The sequence below is a fragment of the Lampris incognitus genome, chromosome 2, assembly GCF_029633865.1.
Source record: "Lampris incognitus isolate fLamInc1 chromosome 2, fLamInc1.hap2, whole genome shotgun sequence".
NCBI lineage: Eukaryota > Metazoa > Chordata > Actinopteri > Lampriformes > Lampridae > Lampris > Lampris incognitus.
Genome location: NC_079212.1, coordinates 30,044,232 through 30,066,511, shown reverse-complemented (window position 1 = coordinate 30,066,511; position 22,280 = coordinate 30,044,232). Strand labels below are relative to the sequence as shown.

The 22,280-nt window shown below is 44.0% G+C and overlaps 1 protein-coding gene across 1 annotated transcript; it reads right to left on the bottom strand.

The window, feature by feature from the left end:
* Positions 1 to 14,088: 14,088 nt before the first annotated feature.
* prdm2a (PR domain containing 2, with ZNF domain a) lies at positions 14,089 to 21,799 on the bottom strand. Its single transcript, XM_056299261.1, has 4 exons — positions 21,763 to 21,799; positions 20,088 to 20,144; positions 15,167 to 19,616; positions 14,089 to 14,187 (listed from the first exon to the last, which is right to left on the bottom strand). Exons 3-4 carry the CDS (start codon positions 19,532 to 19,534, stop codon positions 14,089 to 14,091), a joined length of 4,467 nt encoding a protein of 1,488 aa, XP_056155236.1. The 5' UTR covers positions 19,535 to 19,616; positions 20,088 to 20,144; positions 21,763 to 21,799.
* Between the last annotated feature and the right edge of the window lie 481 nt (positions 21,800 to 22,280).

The following is a 22,280-nucleotide window of genomic DNA, read 5'->3' as shown; positions in this document are numbered from 1 at the left end:
AGACAACCATGGAGTACCTCTGCCCCTTTCGTGAAGTTTATTATGACAGTCTGGCCAATGTCATCAAGAGGGCAGTGGTGCTTCCATTTCTACCTGACCAGACACTCTTTTTTTGATGGTTTTGGGGAATGGGAGGTGGATCTTTGCACTCTTTTTTTGCCCCAACCAATTGCTGAACTTTGTTCCACATTTACTAAAGTATTTTTGTAAATGACACTGTACTCCTGCTGAGTCCACCTGTCCCTACACTGTATTGTATGCTAAGTATCAGTTGATGGAAGAACTGATAACTCAGTCTTTGATGTATCCTGAACTTATGTGGATGCCTGCAGCTTTGGATGAGTTTGTGGGTCGTCATGCCGTAATTGTCGCTTGAACGAAGTTTGAGGATGTGAACATTCAGGTAGCTGATGACATCATGTGGCGGAACAGCCCCTACAGCTTACGGTGGAAATTGGACAGCCTCCCTGGGCAGACAGAGGAATCCAAGCTACTGTGCATCGAATGAGCTTGTAACCTCTCCACAGTGGTGGCCCTCAATGATGCGCAAAGCATCTGAGTTGAAGTACAGAAGAGCTCTCTTCCCCTCCAATAATCAACTCAATTATATTCTATTCATCACAATTATATCATATTCATCACAATTATAATATATTCATCACGATTATGTTATATTCCTCACATGTACTAACTTTGTTACATTTCACGAACTCCAAAATGGCTGAGAGGGTTATTGCATTGTGACATCATCCACAATAGCTCGCTGGAAAAAAGAAAAACGATGGAGGTGCATTCCCCGTGCCAATCCCGGACAATATGACCCCCTGTGGTCATATGTCCTCCCACCGACCCCGTATTGGCACGCCCACCGGAAGCGCTATTCCTCTTCCCATCTCCAGCTAAATGAGATCGGTCGATGGCTGTTTCTCTCTCGCTGGGACTAAGAGTAAACCTGCAAATACGCAAGTAATCTAGTGATATACTGGTATATTAGATACTAACTTATAGTTAGCTTACCTTTTATCGCCAAGATGTTCGTTAATCCGGTCGATGTGGCCGGATTCTACGCTTGGTGCGGGTGTGTTAAACCGGCGACGCTCCAATGGGACCCCCATCCGGACTGTGTCTCCCATATCCCGCATGTTCACTACACAGGCTACTTGAGGGATATAGACCGTAATGAGATCGACTGCAATTTCTGTAAAACCATCAGAGGATCGGGGCGCCAAAGGTGGGCTGCCCTGTACCGTCAAAGATGGGGACTTGCAGATCCCTTCGCACCTGCTAACGAGGTGGCTAGCATGGTGCTACCTAGCTATAGCCATGGGGCGGAGGCTAGCAACATCCCTCTGATGCTTCCTAGCTACAGTCACGGGACGGCGGCTAGCATTAGCATCCCTCCGGAGCCAGAGGCTATCCCACCATCCGGGGTAGTTAGAGAGGACTGGACCAATGAGATCCTATCTCTCCCTGGTGAATCCGTGGCATGTTATTCGGCGGGTGCGGAACCCGAGGATTCACTGCCTGAGGAAGTAGACGATCAGGGCGTGGAAGACGACCAGCCAAGTTCGTCTCAACCAAACAAAGATGGCGACGCCATGCAACGTGGGTCCGAAACATTCCTCGCCAGTTTCCGCGATCTGTTCGCGCGAGCGGTCAAGTCTGCCGACATCGTTACCGAGCCGGGCAATCCTCAAGATCTGGTGGTAGCCGATTTTCCACGAATGGCAGAGAGGGTCAGGGACTCCACTCTACCACCTTATCCTCACATCGAACGAGCGTTTAAGCGGGCAGAGGCGGAGCCGCTACTTAAATCGTCCTCAAAGTTCAGTCAGAAGGGGGTTGACGTCTTAGCAGTCCAGTTTAGGAACCTGAACTACAAAGACTGGAAAATTCTGCAACCAGAGAGGGACGTTTTATCGTTCAACCCTAACACCAAGGTGGGGTCTCGCGATACTCCCAAACACCCTTCGCAGTGGGGCCAACAGGTGGATCGTTACGCGTGTGATGCATGGCACGCCAGTACACACGCAGCTGGACTCGTCTCAACGGCTGGGATGATAACGGCGTACATGCGCAAGCTCTGCAGCCTATCAAACGTCGAGCAAAGCAAAGCCGCCATCGCTACAGCAGGTATCGACGGGGCCGAGTTCGGTGACGTAGTGGCCAGCGAAGCAGGTTGTGAGTACATCTTGGAAATGGAACGCATAGCTGACTCCCTGGGATCGCTGCTGTATTCCATCGCTCTAGAGTGCGGTTCTAGCGCAGCTGCCTCCACCCTTTCGCGCAGACGTCTCTGGCTAGAGACAGCCGGGGTAAAAGAGGAATTCTGCAAGGAGTGGATGGCCCACTCCTGCGCAGGGTACCAGGGCCTGTTTGGAACGACCCCGGACATTATCAGCAAATACAAGGCCGCCCAGGCCGAGCGCGAAACCTTGCACAAGGAGCTTCTCCCGATGATGAAGAACCCGCCTACCCCTGAGCCCGCGGTGGGCAAAGGGCAGGGGGACAAGCCTGCGCGCAAGCAGAAATGGAGAGAGACTTATCCAAAAAGAGGTGGTAAAGCGGGGCACGGGCGTGGACAGGGCTCACGTCCAAACTCCCAGTCTTCCACAGAACCAGCGGCCAAGGCGGCCAAGCTGGACAGCACTGACACTTCCAAGAAGGGAGCTGCCAAGTGACGTGTTTCGGCAGGATGTTACGACCCACACCAACAGACTGATTCCAGAGCCGTCTCCGGCGAAATAGACGCTTGTTCAGGGGACACAGCGTGCGCAGGGCTAAACACTGCGCCTTTTATTTTGGTTTCTGATGCACAGTCTACTTGTTCTATTCCAAAGGTTGTGAATGTGAATAAAAGTTTTTATGTTGGTGATGATGGTGATTGCGTATTAAAAGGTTTGAAACGCAAGTCTGATTGTCTGTCTGAATCTTTAGGTAAAGATGATGATAACAATGTAATAACATCCCTGCTGGAAATATTGGATAATAATGACATGAGCGCAAATGCGCCCCTGGGAGGGGACTATGATGCGACAATGTTTAGTCTCTCTGATGGGTCAAATGGTAATTTGGAAAGGTTCAAAACGCCAATTCCCCCATCTGGGTCTCCTTTACAAGGACGAAGCCCCCCCATGGATGCAGGGCATGGCGGGCAGGGCTTCCCCAGACCCTTTACGCGCAACTTACACGTGCTACCTGAACAGCAAGGTACAGGAGGCAATGAGACCTCTGTCACGCATGTTACACAGGTGGAAGGAATTGGTCCCGTCGGCTTCTGTTTTGGATCAGATAGCCCACGGACACCAAATCCTTTTCGAGAACGGTATTGTACCCCCGTACTTGGGAATAGTGCATACGGAACCGGGGTCGGTGGCCGAAGCACAAATCCTAGACAACGAACTCACAGAGTTACTCTCGAAAGGGGCAATCATGATGGTTCCTCCCCTAGAAAGAGAAGACGGGTTTTACAGCCGTTACTTTCTGGTCCCGAAGAAGGATGGGGGCATGCGCCCAATCCTAGATTTGAAACCCTTCAACAAGTATGTAGAGAAGGTCAGTTTCAAAATGCTACGCACACCGGTTCTGCTGTCAATGGTGACACAGTCCGATTGGCTAACTTCGGTCGACCTAAAAGATGCTTTCTATCATTGTCCGATTGCGGAAAGACACAGAAAGTATCTTCGGTTCTGTTACCGGGGTCAGTGTTACCAGTGCACATGCCTCCCGTTCGGATATCGCCTCTCTCCTCTGACATTCACAAGGTGTGTGAAAGCAGCGCTCGGAGTGTTGATGCGCAAAGGTATGTGCTTGGCATGGTTCCTAGACGACCTGTTGGTGTTGGCCCGGTCGCCGGAACAAGCAATACTCCATACTCAGGAGTTGATGGAATTCATGGAGTACATGGGTTTCACTATCAACATAAAGAAGAGCGCGCCATGGCCTTCGTGCCAGGCAACGTATCTGGGTCTGAGTTTGGATACGGTATCCATGCGCGCAACCCTTACGCAAGAGAGATGTCATTCCACCAGGACCACGTTAGCACATTTCGTCCCGGGGACATATGTCACTTATCGGATGATCAGGAGGCTGCTGGGCCTTCTGGCATCGGCTCACCAAGTTGTTCCTTTAGGTCTGTTGTTCATGAGGAGACTGCAATTGTGGTTCGCAGTTCACTTCTTGAAATACGGCAACGAACGCCAGTACAACAACCATCTTATCCTGGTCCCGCGCGTGGTAGCGCAGGACCTAGACCACTGGAACAGAGCCTGCGTGGACATGTCTGGGGTCCCTATGGGCCCCAGGGGACCCGAGGTAACGATTTATACGGATGCGTCCCTCTCGGGTTGGGGGGCCATCCTTGGCTACAAAACAGCGCGAGGAGTGTGGCCGTCTGGGGAGAAGGTCCACATCAACGCGCGCGAGACGGAGACGATTTGGCTGGCTACCCAGCATTTCGCTCAGGATCTCGTAGGCCGTCACATACTGATAATGACAGACAGCATGACGGCCAAGGCCTACATCAACCGCCAAGGCGGTATGAAGTCCAAGCGTTGCAGAGAGTTGGCCATGCAAATTTGGATTTGGGTCAACAGCAACGCGCTATCAATCAGGGCGCTTCATGTTCCTGGGAAGGACAACGAAGCAGCGGACATCCTCTCGAGAGGCGGCCCGCATGCGGACAATTGGAGCCTCAACCCAGCCATAGTGGCTATGATCTGGGAGAGGTTCGGGGTAGCTCAAGTGGATCTGTTCGCATCGAAATTCAATTACAAGTGCCCTCGTTGGTACTCGATGCTCCCGTCCGACCTAGCACCATTGGGGGGTCAACGCGCTTGGACTAGATCCATGGCCCGAGGAGATGCTTTACGCATTCCCCCCGCGCAGGTGCCTCCTAGACCTGGTGGTCAAGTTCGAGCGCACAGGGGGTCGGTTAGTTCTCGTGGCCCCGTACGAACCGAGCACCCCGTGGTTTCCGCGAATAGTGCCCTGGATAGTAGGTGAGCGGTTCGACGTCCCGGAGTGGGCGGACGCGCTCACGCAAGCAGGAGGGCTGCTACGGGAGGGCCCCTGGATAGGAGGCTCCCGATTAGCGGCGTGGATGCTTACAAAGCCAGGCTCTTAGCTATAGGACTTAGTGCGCAAGTGATTCGTGTCATCTTAGCGGCGCGTAAAGACTCCACGTATTCCAGGTACCAGGGGTACTGGAATCGATTTGACCAATTTTGCGCTGAACGCGACATGGACCCTTTGTCAGTAGGGATTGGCCCTATACTGACTTTTGTGGAGGTCTGTAGGAGTGATAGACTATGGTCTTTCTCCTCGGTCAAAGTCTGTGTATCGGCTCTCACGTTCTTCCGGGGGAAGATCGAGGGTAGCACGGTTTTCATGCACCCACTCATGACGCAGTACCTGTTGGGTGCTAAGAAGCTCTCAGCTAAGGAGCTTACGAGAGCTGAAACTTGGGATGCTTGCCTTGTTCTGCGCGCACTAGAGAAAGATCCCTTTGAACCCATGTCTACGGCAGACATGCGTTATGTCTCGGCTAAGCTGGCTGTGCTCTTGGCACTTACCACTGCAGCGAGGGGTTGTGAGCTCACTGCACTCACCATCAAGGGGATGGTGTTTTCTGGTGATCTGATGGTCACGCTCTTTACAGACCCCAGCTTCGTGCCCAAAACTGTGTCTGTCCTGACGCGTAGGGCCCCGGTGGTGATACACGCGTTTCATCCGTCACCGGTGACTAGGGATGAGAAACGCTTGCACCTCTCGTGTCCTGTACAGGCTTTACGCATTTACATGCGGCGCACAGCAGATATTCGTAGGTCTGACAGGCTGCTGTTGACCTACAGAGTGAGCAAACCAGGTTATGCCCTTTCCACCCAGAGGCTAGCACACTGGCTGGTGGATGGTATTACGGAGGCGTATACCAAAGCGGGTAAAACAGCTCCTAAGCTGAAGGCGCATTCTACCCGAGGGACTGCTACGTCGATAGCTGTGTTGTCAGGTATCGACTGGGAGGTCATCCGCCAGGCGGCGGTTTGGAGTGGTGAGACCACTTTCTTACGGCATTATTACCGGCACGTTAAGGTGCGGTCGGTTGCCGACGCTGTTCTGGAGCAGGCCTCTTAGGATGCTCTCATCAGAACGCGTACCCCTTCCCACCAGGGGTTCGAAGGGTTCATTGGACGGCTAGGGAACGGAGGCACGAATCCTGTCGTTGTTCAATGCAATAACCCTCTCAGCCATTTTGGAGTTCGTGAAATGTAACTTTGGGTTCGCGAAGCAAACCCTAGTTATATGAACAACGACAAAATGGCTGAGAATAGAGCCGTTCTCCTCCTACCCGGGCCACAGGTGTGGTGCTCATTTAGTTGGAGATGGTTCGACTTACAAAGAGGAATAGCGCTTCCGGTGGGCGTGCCAATACGGGGTCGGTGGGAGGACATATGACCACAGGGGGTCATATTGTCCGGGATTGGCACGGGGAATGCACCTCCATCGTTTTTCTTTTTTCCAGCGAGCTATTGTGGATGATGTCACAATGCAATAACCCTCTCAGCCATTTTGTCGTTGTTCATATAACTAGGGTTCGCGAAGCGAACCCAAAGTTTACCGAGCCTGGTCTTTTAGTAAGTATCTATTTTGATGTATTTTGACTGCACTTTGATGAAATTTTGATTTCACCTTAGACCTTTATCTGATTTCAGTTTGCTCGAGCACATGCACAACATTTAGCCAATTTTGGAAACAGAAGTACAAGTATTTTGACCTTTTTGTAAGTTTATATTAATATCTATGCAATCACTGGACTTATGCAACAGGTTGTAGGCTTTTAAGTAGTCACCCTACAGATGGACAGTTGGCATTAGGGGGCCGTGGGGGTATTTCCCAGTGTTACAAGTAGACATAGCTGTACTGGGTTTTTTGCCCCCCCCCCCCAACCTACGACTGTGTTCATTTTGATTCAGTACTGAGGTTTTTATGTTTGATGAATGTACTTTACTTGTGTTGTTGATTTGGACACTTGAACTCAGATGTGACTTCAAAGTCACCAAGGGGGGAGATGTGGAAAATAATTTGTTTAAGCAGATACAATCAATAGGCTTATTTTTATACAATGTATGATTATTTTTTACTAATTAATAATCAAATCCTGGATTATAATGGTAACTATTATGGGTGATCAAGAATCCATTAGATTCTGGAAACCCAAAACAATGTCTAAATAAAAAAATAATGGTGTACGGTGGGACGTGATCTAGAGTCAGAGGTGTGGTCTAAGGTTAAGCTCCACAGTAGGTGGGATCAAGCTACAGTATAAAAGAAGGTGCTTTAGACAGATTGCTTCAGTTGCTAACTCGGTATATTGTTGTACCTACTTTTGTGATACTAACAATAAACCTATTCACATCAGACTCATAAGTATTGGACCTTGATTGATTGAGAAAAACAGTGTGTCGAGAATAAAATTTGGGCATCTGATTAGGATGCCCCCTGGGTGCCTTCCTTTGGAGGTTTTCCGGGCACGTCCAACTGAGAGGAGACCCCGGAGTAGACCCAGAACTCACTGGAGGTACTACATGTCCAATCTGGCCTGGGAACGCCTTGGGATCCCCCAGGAGGAACTGGAGGGCGTTGCTGGGGAGAGGGACGTCTGGAGTGCCCTACTTAGCTTGCTGCCACCGCGACCCGACCCTGGAGAAGCGGCTGATATAATAACATAATTATAAATATAATTATATATAATAATAATATTAACAATAATAATAATAATTTTCATTATTCATTATTGAAACTGCTTAGCCCTACTCGCGGTGATGCTGAAGCCTATCCCAGCAGTCATTGGGCGACAGGTGGGGAGACACCCTGGACAGGCCAGCAGACCATCACAGGGCCCACACACACACACACACACGCACACACGCACACACACACACACACACACACACACACCTAGGGACAGTTCTGGCCCTTGGCTTTGCATGCATGACATGATTTGGCCCTTGGAGAAAACTACTTGGGGCACAGAGAAGAACTGCATGCTTTCCCCGGTAGCATCCATAACTAGCATGTAGTTCTCAAACATTTTTAACCAAGTGAAAGAAAGTTGGTTCGCCTGGGCAAGACATGAACGCTGCAGGTAAAGGCACAGAAAAGGCCACCCTCGTTGCCAAAATGTGGTATCCTACACTTGTAAAAAAATAAAGTAGCCAGCGAGACGTGCACTGTGCCTCAGTTCATCTTTTATTTGTTTCTTCTTTCACCTGTATATAGTCAATCCTTGTGTATATTTCTGAAGATTGTTGTGTTGTTATTCTGTGTTAAGTACACTGAGAGAGCCACGAAACCGGAGTCAAATTCCATGTAGTGCAAACCTACATGGCCAATAAACATGATTCTGATTCAGATTTCCATGTTGCACCATCTTGTACCTAACACTACCATGCCATATAGCACCTTCAGTCTGTTTCTCACCGCAACAACACGACACAACAGCCACCTTGACCCAAGAGCATTTACCCTTCTCTTCACTTGCTGTTGTTTAATGCCATGCACATCTGCATTTTATGGCACTGCTGGCTACAGTCCTGACACAAGGGGATGGAGGGAATTGCAACGATATGTCAATGTGACAGGCTGATGTACAGCACAGATAGCACACAAAATGCATAGCCCACCAATGCTGAAGAAGCATAAACAACGAGTAACAAATGATATACACCACATAACTGCCAGCAAATTGAGTCTATGCTCACCCCATCGTTTGCCAGGGAACAATTACATTCCCAAAAAATATTGTCATCTCACTGCCAATGTTTGGCTGGGGACATACCATAAACAATGCTCCTATCAATAAGTAATTGAGTCTAACATCGTTTTAATATATATATTTTATAAGGGAAAACCGTGTACTATAGCATAAGCTTATATTATCAAGAAAAGGATACCTGACTCAAGAACATTTTTTCAAGCAAGCTGATTTGCCCTGAAAATATATGAAATCACTTTATGCTTTTAGGGAAAAAAAATACTGACTTCAGAAAATTTTATTTAAGGGTTAACGCCTGATTAGATGCATTTTTAAGAGGGATATTTTTGCAGTGCATATCCCAGCTGAAAAGGCCCATGACAGCCACATCCCTGCATATAATGTCATGTGACTTAGTCTACCGGTCTCTCTGTGGGTAAGGGAGGTATTTGGTGTGGTCTCACACTATCAGAACTAATTATACTTGAACCAAGTGGGATACTGCACACGCCAGACGCTACTCCCTTATTTGTAATCATGATCAAATCCTCAGCAGTCATATCTTCTCCAAAAAAGGGAAGATACATTAGAAAAAGACAGAGCAGTCAGAAAACTACGAAGCTTCATGTCTGTTACCTAATGACGGAAGATTTACTTTTGATTCCAGTCAAAATATTAAAGATTCAAGAGCCAAATACTCTTGCTTCATTACTGCTTTATACTGTGCACAACCTGACTGTTGTCATACATGTAAAACAGATATTATCATCAATCAATGAGCATAATGTTTCTTTTTCAGTGATCACATGGCTGTATCTCAAGGCTTAACTCAAACTGATACTTTTTTCAATATGTATGTTGACCCCCTTTGCAATAGTATTCATATACCTGGTTAAATCAAGCAAGCCCTTAAAAAATAGAAATCCCCCAACTTCATCCAAATTTAAGGTCCTTGTCAAAAACAAGACAACATTAGTAGTTTCCTGTCATTTTGATTCTGTTCATCAAGCCTCTAAGCAAAAAAAAAAAAACCCAAATTTATTTGAATCTAATTTACTTCTCATTCACATTTGAAATCATTATATTTAAAGGGGGTTCGGGTATTTTCTTAAACCACACAAGCACATTGTACAATTTAGATTGGATTATCTGCTGGCCTTGAAGTCAGCCTCTGCTGTCTGAATAGGTTTCTTCCTATTTTTTCTCCCTGTTAAAGGTTTTTTTTAGGGAGTTGTTCCTTATCCGATGAGAGGGTCTAAGGACAGGATGTTGTGTTGCTGTTAAGCCCACTGAGGCAAATTTGTAATTTGTGATATTGGGCTATACAAATAAAATTGATTTGATTTGAATGGAAAACAGTGACACAGCTCCAGCTGGTTCAGACTTGTGTTGCCAAATCATCACTGGCCGGCTCCTGACAGCCGTCACTCTGCTCAGTACAAATGAGACGGCCAGGCAGCATGGGCCTGGCTGGTGTCTGGAGGGCAGAGTGTCTGGCTCCTTCTGTCTATGACCCCCAAAACATCTATCATCTAATGGCTTTTATTTATTTGTTTTTATTTTTGTTGTACTTGCATCAGTGATTTAGCTGAGACTCACATCCACCAAAATTACAGTGAGCGTGACAGTGAAACAAGAGCTAAGGGAAAGGTTTTTTTCCCCCCAGTGTATAAATACACAAGTTCGAGAGGAGAGGTGACGTAAGGGAGTTTTTAAAAGGTACTTGGTATGGATTCTGACTCATATATTGGAAATAAATGAGTTTAAATGGCCCTTCAACTTTTCTTCACTTAGCACATGATGCAGATATATGTGACAAGAGCACCAATTGTTACCTGCAAAAAGCACGTTGGCAAAGACTTTTTTCTTCTTTTTTTTTCAAGCTCAGCCCATCTCTCTCGGATCAACAGATCATACTTTGCTCCTTTCATCCGGCTTTCACAGGCAGGTTGGATTGCACAGTACTGTTAGAGGAAGAAGAGCCAATCAGCATGATGCAGTGTTTAAATAAAACTGAGTTAATGATTGGGTTTACTCAGAAAACTCGTCATTACAGTTCTGAAGAAAGTGGCAACACGCCAGACATTTCTGGAAACACTAAGGATTTCTTTCCTATCAACATATCAAATCACAAAACACCGCTGGGGCAAAGTACGTTTCACCGTGAACACGTTATTCTTCGTCGGCTTTCTGCTTGGAGTTGAATTTAGAGAAGTGCGCCACCACATGGACAACGTAAGTAATGCAGACGTGGCATAAAGAAACGATTTGGGGAGACGCAGCGTGATTTTCAGAGATAAAATGCAAATACAAGTAGGATTTCACATATAATTTTATTTCAAATAAATTATTTAGTCCCACATTTTTAAATCTGCAGAAAAGAAAATGTCACAAACCTTCCAAAGAAACAAAACATTCTCCATTTATTTTGAACACTCCCTTGAAAAAAAAATCATTAGTGCAAATCAAACATAGAGGAACCATTCAGATTGGTACATGATTTCAAATCATTAATAAATATCCATGACTCGTTTTACACTTTGAGATGCTACAAACACTTTTCACAGTTAAACAACGTTCCGTCAAACCGTCCTGTATAACCAACCTGTTGTGGCCTGAATTAAAAAAATTTCCAGCAAGAAAAAAAAAGGCAAAATTAAAAATGCACTAATTGTAAGCATTTTAAAGTAGCATCGTTTTCTCTCAGATACAGAACACTGTAAATATGTACAGCCCGCGCTTTGATTTGCCCAAGTTAAACAATGATCCAAAGTAATCAAAACTACCCTGTACCCCTGAATCTCCAGTCCAACTTATGACAAAATTCAAACACAGAGAAACACACTTGACAGTCACACTTTGAAATGACCGACAACTTGCCACGGAAGTTTCCATACAGAGTTTCAACAGGCTTATAGCAGAAATTACCCTTTATCAACCTGTGCATTTTCTCCATTTCATGGTTGAGTTTATGAATGTTGGGATACATAAAACAATCTACATGATAAACCTAACAACCTTAGTACTATATTTAAGCAATGGTGTGTGTGTGTGTGTGAGATGGTGGTACCAAATAAACAACAAAACTGAAAACGGACTATACCTCCTAGCATTCCAGTTTCAGAAAGAATAAATGAAAGCCCTTTTTTTCGTTTTTAAATATTTGAGAATAGTGTGCAAAATAATTATTAAAGAAGACTTAACTAGTCGGAAAAGTAACATCAGTCACAGTCACGTGAGACCATAGGAACTTTTTGTCATGGTTGTCTCCCGTTAATGCCCTCTATGCTCAGGTGGGAGGAAATCCAGGCTGTATTTAATACCCAATAATCATCACTTATATCGGACTGCAGCGCAAATACACCAAATTAAAGCCAATGCTTTATCAAATTCGCATCACATTTAGCCATTTCATACACATTTATGATGGCACATCAAGAGCATTTTTCCAAGAAAAGTTGTTTGAAATAAGTAGTAACTGCCAACCAGATAGTATACAATTTTGAATTGCAGCAGCTCTAGTATTAATTTTAGCAATTGTTACATTCACATCAGTTACAAAAAATAAATAGATTTCCCTTAAATGTACGAATTTCCAAACATTAAACTTAACGGGCAGCTTTACACACCACAAACAATTATGTTGCTGATGCAGACAGTCAATTTTTTTCTTTTTTTTCCCCTACATTTACAGCCACCTGTCCATCACTTCACATCTTTGCCTTTTCTTTCAAGGTGTGTCACATGTGGCTTATGGTCAACTCACAATGGAACATAATTACATGTAACATTTAAGGCATAATCTTTATCACAGTAACCAGTCCTAATTTTGTGGTTTAAACTCTACAGGGTAAAAAGGTGAGATGTAGCTCTACTACAACCTGGTAGCATGCAACAAAGTTCAAAAACAAAAGGCCACAGACAAACGATGAAAAAAGTGCAATTGCATGCTGGAAATAATGACTGCCACCTCTCCAGAGAACCCACTAAATACTAATGAGAGCTAACCTTGCCAGACCAATCTTTGCAAGCCCTCCACATGAATCTTTTAGTTAGTTATGCCAGAGGAGCCATAACAAAGCACAAGTGGCATGGCGCTGCCACAAAGACTAACCTCGTGCATGTGTTGACTGCTGTCATTGAATTCAATCATCACTCTGAGATTTATTACTTCATCTACCACTGTTGTTGTGTACAATTCTGCTGTGTCGCACCTCAACTATAAAGCCTCTGTGAATCAGTCCCCAAAGCTGTCATTGGACTTTTGAGTTTGTTGATGAGTTTGCCTTTGAGACCAGACCCAGTCCCTGAAAAAGACATCAACTTAATAGACTGGTGTAGTTTGTTAGGCTAAAAGAAAACAGCCTTACAGTTCAGTTCTGTTCATCCCAATTTCTTCTTACACTGTGAAATGTTGCAGGTCACAGCCGAAGTTCATCAAAGTGCACATCAGAACCTTTTCAAGAAGGGTTCATGAAATGGGTGAGGAATCTACAAAACAGTCTGCTACTACAAAAGGATCCACACATCTATTAATCACATCCAATGATTGCAGCATCCTTGGTCAGTCATTTCATTTGACCCATTACAGTGTAATGCATCATGTCTCCACGGAGCACTTATTCCGCAAACAACCTCGTTTACTCTTCTCTTAAATCTGCAATCCACACATTTTCTCCATTAATAAATCATTATTTTATCCATCTGAAACATGGCGACAATTTGTTGTCATCATGTTGGACAGGCAATCGACATTACAGTAAAGCAGTATTTCGATATAGTTTGATGTAGGAGGCAGCGAGAAATAGATCTGCTGCAGCTGATTTTCTCAGACTACCAACAAGGTGTAGAAGCCATTGTCACTCATGTACCAGTAGAAAAGTTCCCACCCTTGTAAAATGGGATCCTTTGACAAAAGCTTTGCAGGCAATCTAATGTATAACAACCTTCATCAAACTAAATCGTGACACTGCTCTACAGTATTATTGACTACTTCAAACAGAAACATCACCACATCAGCATCAAGTTTTCAATCTTTTTCCCCACTGGGGTTGTTTCCAACACAAACATGATTGCTGCTGCGACAATGTTCATCCTACCCAGTCAGAAAATGTCAAGAGCAGTACATAGAGACCAAGTCTCCAACCAGGGTAGAGGTAAGAGTTTGTATTATGTAATCCACTCCATGGTCCAGATGGATAAAATAATGATTTATTAAGAGAGAAAAGTCGTGGATTTCAGCTTTAATATCTGCAGGACCTTTTTCAACTCCATCCGGGAGAATGGATGAGGTGCTTCAAACAACAGGGTCCTGAAATGAAAACAAATGCATACCCTTACGAGGAATTCTGGTTCAAGGATTTCTCTGCATCCTGATACTCGCTGACACCATTTACACCCTCTATTATCATGCAATCTGCATTCCAAGAAGTTATCTGGAAAAAGAAGGAGGCCTATTAATCCAAGGTATAAATGCAAGCATCAAGAATTATGATCATAATGTGACTGGACCTTCCAGACCACTGCTGGATATAGTCTGTCTCTTGTTGTAAATGAACTTCCAAAAATAACCAAGCGTAAATGCGTACATACAGCTCGGTAGTGTTGGTGAGACAGTACTACCCAGGGAGTAGAAATATCATCCCCGAAGTCAGTGTATCGCAACTCATTCTGTAAGGTTTAAATTTACTCTGGCTCACACAACTTTGGCATGAACAACAAAACGAGTTGCTGTAGTTACATTCACAGCAGTTACAAACAGGATTGCAGCATAACAATTTGCTGTTGCCGATACCTCCAAGTCATTGAAATGACTTTTGTAAGAACTATTTTTGATATCGTTTTGTTTAAACACTGGTTCTGATGGCAATAGACAAATTGCCATTTCCCCCACCCGCTCATTTTCTTTGCTTAGTGTGTGCAAAAAATGAGATTCAATCAAACACAGACATAACGCATATAACAAGAATCAATGAAACGACCAGGTGTGAATACAAAAGGGTAGGTTTGGATTGTTCATTATCCAGATAATGTATCCTGATACAGATCACCTTATGGTACTGCACAAGTTTATACAAACTACACATATATAAATTCATAACTACATTGACTAGCCCAGTAAATTCCTTTTCTGCATTAGGACTAATTTAACAGGGTTGTTTTTTTTATTATTATTATTTCACCATGCCATTATATTTTATTCTATTCTACTTTTGATAACATTTTGGTTCTGTGTCATTCAAATAACATCCAATCGAAGCCACATTGTTCATTTTTTTCCTAATTATTCCTAATCTTAACTTTACAAGTTAGCGATTAGATGTGTTCACCATCGCTGTTTTTTTAAACTCACAATGCCTACATGTCTTATCACTGTGCAAATTAAATTAACTAAATTAGATGTGATTTAAATACCTGATGATCCCTCGTTTGCTGCTCAGTAGCCATCAGTTTGGCTTTTGTTGAACCTGTGGCACTCGACTGCAAATTGCTAGCAACAACACCAGCTCCATCTTCTTGTCTCTGGTTGTGGGGGACCTCATCATTCCTGGGCTCCAGTTCAGTCTGTTGTTGTTTGACTATAGTGATTTTAATGGGGATTTCTTTGACACCATGCTGCATTCTACTATACTGGCGCATGGGAGGGTTGAATGTGCGAATAGGAATTTCATTGAGTGTGGGAGTCTCCTGTTTTGGCTGAACAGTCTCTTTTATTATGATTTTGCTTGTTTTATTAGAAACGACTGATTGCACAGGAAGGATGGCTGGCCTCTTAGCTGGACCAGAGAGCTGGACTCTGGCTTTATGATCCCGAGCTGAGGCTCGTCGTTTTTCCTCCAAGAGAGTAGAGCCTCTACGCAGGTGGCCGTTGTTTTCCTTGGTGACATACACCCCTCCATCTTTCCTTTTCTTTCCCTCTTCAGGTTTCTTGGGGCAGACTGCCATGTGTTTGGTTCTGCTACGGGACAATGTGAATTCCCTGCTACAGTACAGGCAGACAAATACCTTCTGCTCCCCCTCCACCTGAGCAGGGGTAGCTATGTTTGATGAGGAGGATGATTTGTTCCTCTGGGACATGGCCCTTTGGACCAGCTTTTTTTTCCTTTTGCTGAGTGCAGTGAGCTTAACCTTTACTGGTGGTTCTTGGTTAGATTTAGAGCGGTTTGCCTGGCTGGCTCTGTGAGATGCATTTAGCCCGTTAGTAGAATTGGTAGAAGATAGCACTCCATTTTGGGCTTTAGCAAAGTGGCGAAGTGGGATGGGATTTTTTTTAGGGGTGTAGCGCCTTTTGTCGCTGGCATTGGCACAAGCGAGAATGTGCTTGTGCAGTTCGGGCATGTTATCGAAGCTTTTCCCGCACTTGGTGCAACGGATAGCCGTGCTGAATGTCTGCGGGATGTTGTGAGTGGTAAAGTTAGTGGCTGAGGCAACAGAGCCAGCAGGTGATCTATTATGGTATGGAAATGGAGGTGGCTTGAAACTTGGGTAGTGCTGATTGATGCCAAGGCGCACATCTGGCTCTTTGAGCTTACCTCCATCAGAGGCCATGACTTTGATTGTTGTAAACAGTTCTTCGGCTGCAGCGTCCGCTTCCCCCTCCTCTTTTTTAACAGATTTCTTGGACTCCTCTCGGGCAGAGGGAACTGAGCTCTCAGTGTTGACCTTTGCGGAATTGTTGTAGTTCTGAGGTCTTAGCTTGCCCTTTTCCTCCTCTGTATATGTACACTGCTGGCCAGGATGCAGTTCTTCCTGGTGATGTTTTAGGTTGCAAAGGTAGACAAATTCTTTTGTGCATGCGCTGCAAACATAGGTCTTGCCGACACCGTGGAGGGCTGAACGGTGCTCTAGCAAAGCAGAGGGCTTGCCAAAAAGCAGGACACAGAACTCACATTTATATGGCCAGTCATCAGCATGGTCACTTACATGATGGCCGAGTTCTTTCATTGAATGAAAAAGCTTGCTGCACACATTGCAGATAAAGTTTTTGGTGAAAGTCTCTTGTGCATCATCACTAAGTGTATCATCCGAGGGCTCCTCCACCACTTCAGTCAGTTCAGAAGAGGTTGGGATTTTAACTGAGCTTTCAGGGGCAGAAATAGAATTGTCAGCAATTTCTTTCTCTTTTGGAGGTGGTTGCTCTTCACTGACAACAGGCTCTGGGTCAGGATTTGTTTTACCCAATGTAGGACAGTCAGATAGGACTGCAGAGGTCGTTGACATGGTTACTGAGTCTGCAATGGAAGATATTAGCAAGGGGGGCTCTAAAACATTGGGATCAATATTTTGTGGGTCAGGTGATGATACAATCTCTTCCTGTTCTATGTGATTCACAACCATCTGAGAGGGTGGTGGGGGCGCAGTATTTTCTTGTAAGGTAATTGCAGTCGGAACAATATTCCCTGGAGCCTCAAGAGCTATTGTGCACTCTATCAAAACAGTGTTGCTGATATTGTAAGAATTGATGAGGGAATCATTTAGAGTTACTGCAGGAGAGAAGGGCACTTCTGACCCGACAGCAGATTCCACCACAGGTGTATTGACAGCAATCTGATCAGTAAGAAAAACATGACCAGGCAGATTTAGAGCTGGGTCAAGAGGTTGGGTATAAGTGACTAAATTTGAAGGATTTGTAGTGGTAAATGCAGTAGTCAAATCACACTCTGAGGAGTTTAATGTATTTTCTGTGCAGATAACCAAGGGTTCAGGAGCAATATTTGGGGCAAAAACCTGAATTGCTTGATTCGAAGGGTTAGGAATAGAAGTTGGTGGTGCCAAAACTGTAATTAGTGAAGAAGTAGCTGGTAGCACTGAATGTGAGACTGGGGCAGCAAGTGCTATAGTGCAAGGTGAGGCTGATTGCAGGGCTACCGGAGTTAAAGAGGTGGATGATGGAGTGAGAGAAGTGGAGGGAAGCGTAAGCCCGTAAACAAGTCCTTCTGTGACAGGCTCCACTGGGGTCACCATATCTGAACCTGTAACTATGGCAAAATCTGCAACTAAAGGGGTCTCAGGATTCCTTACATTTACACTTTGCTCTCCAACGTCATTTGCATACTCATTCATCAACACCTTTTCTAACATGCAAGTATTTGGCTTCTTTTTCTTCAGTGGAGGCTGCATAACCAAACATGATGTCGGCTCCAGGTCATCTGGGCTCCTTTTTTGCAAACTCAAGTCCAGTACAGCTTCCCCAAGAGCTACATCTTCACTTCTTTTCAAGGCATTGGAAAGATCCAGTGGTTGCTGGTTACAAGCATTACCACCAGTTATTGAGGGCCAACTCTCTGGCATGATGTGATTGGTAGGCTCCTCTACAGGAGTTGTGCTGTGCTGAGGTGGAGTTGTGCTATCGATCTCAAGTACTTCTTTGTGTGGAGGTGAGCAGTGTTCTGTTTCAGTCTGCACTGCACTAACAGCATCTGAATCCCCTGTACCTTGTTTTGTTTTTTCCACATGACACGTCAGATTTTGCTGTGGAGAGCTGGGTGGAGATCCTGTCCTTCTCTTAAATCGCCCTGTCCCAGCAGGCAGGACAGACAAGGAGAGTGGTGAGCCAAGCTTGTGACCCTCAGAAATGAGAGCAAGCGTAGGTTTAAGACCATCTTGCTTCTCCAGGAGCTGTTTCAGCTTAGGAGACAGAAATACAGTTCTTTCTTTCTGAACAACAGTAGATTCTGTACTCTGAGGAAGGAGATTTTCTATCAAAGTAGGTACCAGTGATGATGAGGATGAAGACACAACCACCTCTGACTCCAGTTCAGTTTTAATTTGAGGTAAAAGAGGTGGTGTTGCAGTTCTCCTCTTAGCCAGTGGTTGACCCAGTACATCTTTGCCTGTAATCGAATCTGCATTCAGAGACTGGCTGATCTGGGTGGGGTCAAGAATCAGGGCATCCAGTCCAACAAGAGTGGAAAGCCCAGAATTAACCTCAACTACTTCACAGCTGCTGACTGTGCTTGTAGACACTATCTTTCCATCTATGTAAAAGCTGAGGTTCTCAGAGATATTGCTAGATATGTCTAGCATATATTTTCCTGCTTGTTGTCCTTCATTCTCCTGAACAGGTACAGCAGTTATGAGGTCACTAAGCTGTGAGTTCACTTCCTGTTCAGATGATGTACTGGACATGACCTCTCGGTTTCCCTCCTGGGACACTTGTCTACTTTCTATACGTTTGAGTCGGAGATGCCGCTCATGGATCCTGCGCTCATGCCGTCGCTTATTAGTATGCGTACTAAAAACCTTTTCACAATACTTGCAAGCATGACCCCATTCAAATCCACCATGTTCATCTTGAGTCATGGTTTGGTTTTTACCAGCCAATATTGGGGTACCAGAACAGCTGTTGGATGAAGAAATGTCCAAACCACCAGTTTCTGTGGCAGAACCTGGAGAATCAACTGGATTTATTGAGTAACTTGGCCCCAAAGGGGCATCTCCATGCCTCTTCTCATGCCGTTGGTGACATGTCTCTGAAATGACGGACTTCTTATTGTTCTTGCAGTCATATCTGTGTGTCTGGCTGTTTGCCAAGGCATGAATGTGAATATGATGTTCTAAGCCTTGTTTACTGGTAAAATGTCTCTCACAGTGCTGGCAGGGGTATGAATTCCACTCTATATCAGCATCCTGATCAGGATCCTCATGGAGGTTTGAGGAAGATAACTCCATTGTGTCCACCTGCATATTGGTTTCCTCTTGATCATTCCCGTCAACTTCTTCATCATCTTCATCCTCATCATCTCCGAATTCAGAGATATACAACTCAGGGGAATTCTCCATAATCTCTGGAGGATGTGTCCTGATCTCTGCAGAGTTTTGCTATACAGCAAAAAGTGATGCAAGAGCTTGACAGTAGTCACACCTATTACATGAATAAAGACAACAGTAATTTAGCAAATTAAGATGTGAAAATACTAAAACAGAAGAAATCTAAGAAGTATATGTACTGATTATCTGTTAAATTGTTCCATGTTTAATAGCTTGTGTAGTTGCAAGAGCACTTACAGTTAAGTATTTTAGACACTAAAATAATTCATCAGGTTAGGTAGGATAATTTCTTCCTTATGTTTGGATTTCAACAAAGTATCCAAGGATTTGTTCTCTTAATGAAAGTGTTTCATCTGTCCTTGGTATCCTCTTACAATGAGTAGACCATGCCTAATCCTCAGTGTTAGGGATTAAGCAAGCCAAAAATTGTTTATATTACATATTCCAAATATAAGAGACAAAACACAAAAGTTAAAAAAACAAAATAAGAAACTACTCAATATCAACATATTGTAATTATATCTATTGTTAAGTAATATCACATATCATAATGACAATGTCTTACCATTTTCAAGACAAATGCACAGTAGAAATCGTTATTTCTGAGTTGGACACGGGACTCCTGGTTGGTGGGGAAAATAATTCAAATATATTAATACCAAAGTCAACTTGTTGAAAAAACTAAGCGAGCAGCTCACTGACACTCAAGTTAATACCAAGCATAAACTGATCAACTGTGGTGGTATTGGGGTCATGTCCATCATCGGGATCATGTCCAGTTATAATCTTTTACCCTGTCTGGTTATTCGGCTTCTGAATAATATTTCGAGACGTTTATGCTCAACATCCTGGTTCTACATGCCTCATGTTCATCAAGGTTAGCTTCATTATCAACCTGTGACACTAAGAAAAGATGACATGGGATCAGCACTCTGTAAAACTTTAGAAAACTTGAAGTTATTTTTGCTACTTCTATGCCAAGGAATCAGGTAATAAAAAAATCCAGTCCATTGACTACCCTGAGTAAAAAATTTGCTATTTTTCAGCAAAATCCCTCAATTATATCCTAGTGGTCACACAGACTAAAGCCTTGACGCTGCACAATTCCTGTGCGACTTCATGTTGGTGGTGCTCTGAGCACATCCTTAGCGGCAGTTGTGTGTAGGGTCACCCCAATGAAAGGGAACCTCAATGATATCAGTATTTTGACATATTTTATGAATTACTGCTTCATACTTGTAACAAGTCACATTTCCGAAGCATCTGTGCTGCCATCTTAAAAGATAAAATGCCAGGCCCACATGTAGTGCGCTCAGTTACATCTGGTCTTTGTGATAACACAAGGCATAAACATTAATCTTTGTGAGTGTCATTTATTTTATTTAGTCCTTCCTTTAATGATAGATATGGCTAATGAATAATATATCTAACATTGTTAGTTCAATAGCGAGACAGTTAAGCAGCGTTTATCCAATTGTATTTATGAGAAGCTATGTAAACAAAACCTGCGTGTATCCAGTTGTATCCAGATGAACTGATTCAACCTTCTTTGAATGCTTGCGTGGCTTAACACGACGTTGCAAAATACCTACGGAGCCATAATGCATTGATCAGTGACCCAACATTAGTTCATGATAACGACACGCATATCTGAGAGGCCTGTCTGCTCACTAACAGGAACGCTATTTTTATGGTCTTATTCGAGCCCACAAATGCGTTGCAATAAGAAAGCATTTGATTATACAAAATATGCACAATCGTAAAATAATTATTGGTAGTGTTATTATTTGGATAAACGTTAGTGTCCTAATCAATCACCTGGCTTTGATCACGCCCCTCACCGCCACCCCCCCGTCCTTGCACCATTGCTAGCTAGTCACACAACACGTCGTCACACTGTTATGCCAGATACACTACTTTGTCTACTGTAAGGTCACTTGGCTGCTAAGAAGCAGTCTTTTGACGTGTCCTTCCAAAAACAACAAGGCTTCGAGCAAACACAACGGCTATGAAGACCGTCAACGCTCCTGAAAAATGGTTTCACTTGCCGAATGAAAAAGATCAACTGTTACTAAACGTTAACCAAGATAATGCTAGCTAAAATGCTAATTAACTAGCTAGCCCCGGCTACATTACCATTTGTGGAGGGGGGAAGATCGTACCGTAAGACAGCCGCGTTGTACACATTTTTTTATAAATACTCCAGCTTTGATTGAGATGTTTATGAGTAGTCTACATACTTTATTTCCAGCCAAGTTGTCGATCAGAAGGTTTGGGTTTTTCCACTTGTGCAGGTAGCAGCTGTGAAGCTTAGTCTCCTCTTCCCTATTCTGAGTGAGTTCGTTCAGCGTTTTGATTGGCCAGAACGGGTGGATGCTCAATTGTTAACCAATCAACAACATGTTTGTTGAAGAACTGCCGGAGGAAAAAAAAAATCCAAGCAGAGGCAGCTGTCAAATGGGGATTCAAGGGTTTAATAAATCAACATGATGGGAATTTGCCAAATGTAGCCTATATATGATCCGTTAAACGGATAGTAATAGCTTTATAATAGGTTTTCTTCGCATAGACTTCAAAACCTAACGACCTGATATATTTTCCATATTCTTGACCCAATGTCACTATTATTTGGACAAATGGATAGAGTAATAATAACATTTTAGTACGTCAAAAGTAAGAGAGGCAAAAGACAATAATGAAATTATTAACAGGTCAGGGGGCCAATATGGCATTTTCATGCAGATATTTTTTTTTAAGA